Source organism: Pristis pectinata, chromosome 8, assembly GCF_009764475.1.
Source record: "Pristis pectinata isolate sPriPec2 chromosome 8, sPriPec2.1.pri, whole genome shotgun sequence".
Taxonomy (NCBI): domain Eukaryota; kingdom Metazoa; phylum Chordata; class Chondrichthyes; order Rhinopristiformes; family Pristidae; genus Pristis; species Pristis pectinata.
Window position 1 is genome coordinate 85,986,524 of NC_067412.1, and position 4,521 is coordinate 85,991,044.

General features: G+C 37.9%; 1 protein-coding gene across 1 annotated transcript; it reads left to right on the forward strand.

Moving 5' to 3' along the window:
- The first annotated feature begins 212 nt into the window (after window positions 1-212).
- Window positions 213-3,979, forward strand: LOC127573817 (transforming growth factor beta activator LRRC32-like). The gene is made up of 2 exons (XM_052022325.1): window positions 213-308; window positions 1,958-3,979. Exons 1-2 carry the CDS (start codon window positions 213-215, stop codon window positions 3,977-3,979), a joined length of 2,118 nt encoding a protein of 705 aa, XP_051878285.1.
- Window positions 3,980-4,521: the final 542 nt, after the last annotated feature.

The following is a 4,521-nucleotide window of genomic DNA, read 5'->3' on the forward strand; positions in this document are numbered from 1 at the left end:
CAAATAAGGGAAACCCGCCAGTTCTGTGATCTGTGAATGTATGTTGGACAGATTCTATTCCGGGCCACTTTCGCTCACGTTTGGTCAGGAGTTACGTTATACGTCAATAACTTCCAACAAACGAGTTTCCCCAATTACGATACATTTGGATCTAGGGATATGTTGAACTCACTGTGCAGATATGTCATTCTATTGTTGTCCGGGGCGGAGACATGAACCTTTGGCTGTTTCTGTGGTTTATGGCAGCGTCCTGGCTTCCAGCAACTGGCATCAATGATACCAACGCTGTGCTCAATGTCTGTCGGATGGTATGGTTCGAAGTCACCTTCTCTCTATATATTTTGCTTTTGTATTTTAGCGGGCTAAAATAAGGGAAAAAATATTTTTTTTAATTCAGATGTTCAATTAGAATAGTTTTCCATCAGCTAAATTGGGCGTTTAAACGTTTTGTGAATATATTTATCTATCTCCTTTTTCTGTTAAATTATTCTCTGAAACAGTAATGAGGGGGATGCAAAGGTACACAGAAAGATGGAAGCTTGCGAATTATTGATGCAGTTTTCCAGAAATTTGGGGTATTTTATGGGAATGTCATGTAGTCAGCAGTGCAAAAAATGCCTTAGAAGAATGATTAATACTTTGGAGGCTTTAGGCGATCACACTAGTTTTGTGGTCCAGCAGAAATTTTGGTTTTAGCAGGTGTGAGGTCTGATCTGCCTTTTTCACCTCTGTGTAGATAAATGATGTTAGGAAGAGTTAAGCCATACAAGTATCTTAGCCGATGTAAATTGCAGATAGACAGCCAGTTTGGGTAAGCTAAATGGACTGCCATGTATTGAATATTATTATAACTATATTACTTGCATCTTGTGCAATTGTTTCCTGCCTATAACCTGTCAAAATATTTATAAAATGCAATTAAATTTGAAATTCCCACAGCTTGAAAACATGCTCCTTACTTTAACAAAGTGATCTGTCCAAAATTTAGGTCTTTTCTATATCATAGCTTTCTATTGCAGAATAATGTGAAATGGCAGATTTGTTTGTAGTTTGCTAGGCTGCAGCGCATGCATTTCTTCCATGGCCATAAGCACCTTTCTACCAACTGATAGAACATAGAACATCAAGCAGCGCAGCATAGGAACAGGCCCTTCAGCCCACTATGTCTGTGCCAACCATGATGCCAAATTAAACTAATCCCATCTGTCTGCATGTGGTCTATATCCCTCCATTCCCTGCCTGTTCATGTGTCTATCTAAATGTCTCTTAATATCACACAGGAGAGAACTTAATGGTCTCTCACAACCCATACAATAGACAGGGATCCCTATTCCCACCAGACACAAGAATCTAGAATCTGCAGTCCCTTGTGTCTAGAATCTATCAGGATTAAGACCCAGAGTTCTGGTCTCCTTTCCCTGCAATTGTCTGAATTGAAGTTTGAAGGCATGTGACTCAAAGAGAGTGATTCCCTGCCTAAAGCAAAGGTTCACTCCAAAAAAAGGGTTCATGGCATTGCTACAATGGTAGAAAAAGGAATTCTGTATGCATGATCTCTGTGATTAATTTTGAACTGATTTTCCTTTTCTATATTAGTGAACCCCTTAAGTAGTCATACAAACTTGTGTCCAAATCACTTAAGCATTTTGAAATTGTTTCTGCAGAATGATAGCACTTGAATTTATAACTTATAATTTTAAAAAATATCAAAGGCTTACATGGTCGTTCAATTCGTGTTGGGTGGAATTACCGCTTGGGGAAGAGGTGCTTGTAACCCATTTACTCCCTCCTCTAAAATTTATGAAGGAGCAGAACCTGTACTGAGTTCCAGCAATTAGCATATATTCTGGACATCAGCTATTTTGTTTATGTCACAGTGTTAAGTAAAGACTGTGGTCTTAAACTGCAGTGAAAAGGATGTAAGAAGTTATTTATTGCTTAAAATCTTATTCGGCAGAAAGACCATGATGTGTCCTGTCAATATCGAAACCTGACCAAGGTGCCTGAACTTTCACTGCTGCCAATTAAAAGGCTAGATTTATCCCACAATTCAATCAGAGCGCTGACCGAGGAATCACTGTTAAACCTCAGTTCATTGCAATATCTGGATGTCTGCTGTAACCAGCTGAAAACCATTGCACCAGGTGCTTTGGGACATTTGAGTAAACTGAGAGTGCTCATTTTGTCAAATAACCTCCTGAAAAGAAACTTTTCATCAGGGAATGGAGCATTCAGTTTGTTAAAGAGACTAAAAGTGTTACATCTATCGAAGAATTACTGGGACAGTGACACTGTTGCTCAGCATCTGAAAAACCTATCTTCATTGGAAGAATTAAGTTTGTCTGGTAACCTGCTGATGAAGCTGACAGCTGATATGTTTTGTGGGATGCAGTCTTTAAAATATATCTCTCTTGAAGGAAATTATATTACAGAAATATCAACAGGGACCTTTGAATGTTTAGCAGACTTGGTTGTTTTGAATTTAGCCATGAATTCCCTTGCCTGTATTTCTGATTTTCACCTTTCTAAACTTAAAGTATTGAACATAAGCAGAAATGGTATTGAATTCTTCATAACAAGTGAGAAGGATGAAGAATATCAGCTTCAAGTGCTTGATCTGAGTCACAACAGGTTGTTTCATTTTCCGCTTCTTCCAAAACTTCATCAGATTAAGCATATGAATTTGTCTGGCAATTTATTGAACAGTATTTCACCTGAACTACTGAATGACTCAGTTGAATGGGATATAAGAAACAGATATGAAGAAATTAACAGGATAAATAAAATATACGACAGTGCAAACTCAACTTTATCTGAAGTAATATTTTTGGATTTAAGTAATAATGCATTAGTAGATATATCACATGATTTTCTGAATAAATTCAGTTCTCTTCAACACCTGAATCTCAGTGGAAACTGTTTTCAGAATTTCAGTATTGAAGATGGAGATGAATTAAATTTGCTGTTATCTCTGGATCTGAGTGACAATGAACTTACCGATATATCTCTCAAAGTGGATAATCGAAATCTTCTCCAGTCCTTAAAGTACTTGTACCTTCAAAACAATTCCATTCAGTTATTACCCTCCAAACTTTTTAAAGTCTTACCCAGAATAGAAAAAATAAATCTTGCCAACAACAATGTAAGAATTTGTAATATGGAAAATAAAACCATGGGGATTCGCAAGACCAAAAACAGCTGCGTGTCTTTTTCTGAAATCCCTACCCTTAAGTACCTCAAGCTGGATGGAAATAACATTACACACCTGGCACCATACACATTCTATAAGACTCCTTTAGCATATTTGGATCTTTCAAGAAACGAATACCTTGAAGTGCCTGATCAGGCTTTGAAAGGCTTAGAACACTCTTTGAAATATCTTTCTTTAAGATGGAATTTGATCCAAACCTCCAAGGTAACTTTGACATGTTTGAATCACCTCAGAGATCTGGATCTGTCATATAATCAGTTAGACATTTTACCTAATGGTATTGGATGTGCCCCACTGAAGAGCCTTGATGTTCGAGGCAACATTTTTCACTTTCTTCAAGATGAGATAATTAAAAATGTGTCTCAAACTCTTGAAACTCTGTACTTGAGTGGAAATTATTTCAACTGTTGTGCATTGACCTGGCTGGAGTTACTGAATGGTACTAAGGTTGAAATACCAGATGTGGCTAATACTCATTGCTTTTACCCAAGTGGCAATGATTCTTCAACAATCACATTATTTCACAATCACAAGGGAGAATGCCCTAATGAAAGCATCAAGAAACCCAGTCCACTTCTAGTTATAATATCTGCATTGGCCTGTCTACTGCTGATTGGATCTGTGATAACATTAATAACTGGAGAGTGCTGCAGGCTGTGTCTGCCTACTAGGGAGGAGAGTTCTGAGGCAGATACAGCTCCAGTTAAAATAAATAATGAACACCAGAAAGAAGGGCTAACTCTAAGTGTCATTAAAATAGAAACTTGAAGTTGACTGTTGAACCAAGCCAAGAATAATACATAAAATCCAATGTCATCTGTTATGATGACTTTGTCTTTGACTGAAAAGTAAACCAGCAGTCGGATACAATGTCACATGAAGATTAGTTCTGGGTCTTGCAACAGAACTGCATTCAGTGTCGAGAACCATGATGTTTTGACAATATAACGACTTTACTGCCTTGAAACTGGATAACATTTTTATGTGCCAAGCAATTCGGCTTCACTGAAAACTATTTACTGGGAGTTGCAACAAGCCTTTAATTTACTTCTGGGAACTCCATCCATCTGTCACGCCAACAACTGGAGAATTTTTGATGTGTACAATGACATCTCATCTGTAGCCTGTTCAGGCAGAAATAGTCTTTTAATGTTGGTGAGGCCTGTTTTGTGACTACTTTAAAGAGACCTGCCTGAGCAGTGTACACTGGAAACCAGCCTCAGGTAAGTTTCTTTCAAGTGCCATGACTACCTTCTCTTTCAAGTACTCCATTGTCCCATGTAGTGATCCCTCACACATACACCCTACCC

Excerpts from the sequence above, each read along its gene's own strand:
- LOC127573817 (XM_052022325.1), top strand. The coding sequence starts at position 213 with ATGAACCTTTGGCTGTTTCTGTGGTTTATGGCAGCGTCCTGGCTTCCA. Across the intron at positions 309-1,957 it reads TGCTCAATGTCTGTCGGATG|AAAGACCATGATGTGTCCTG; the intron begins GTATGGTTCGAA and ends CTTATTCGGCAG.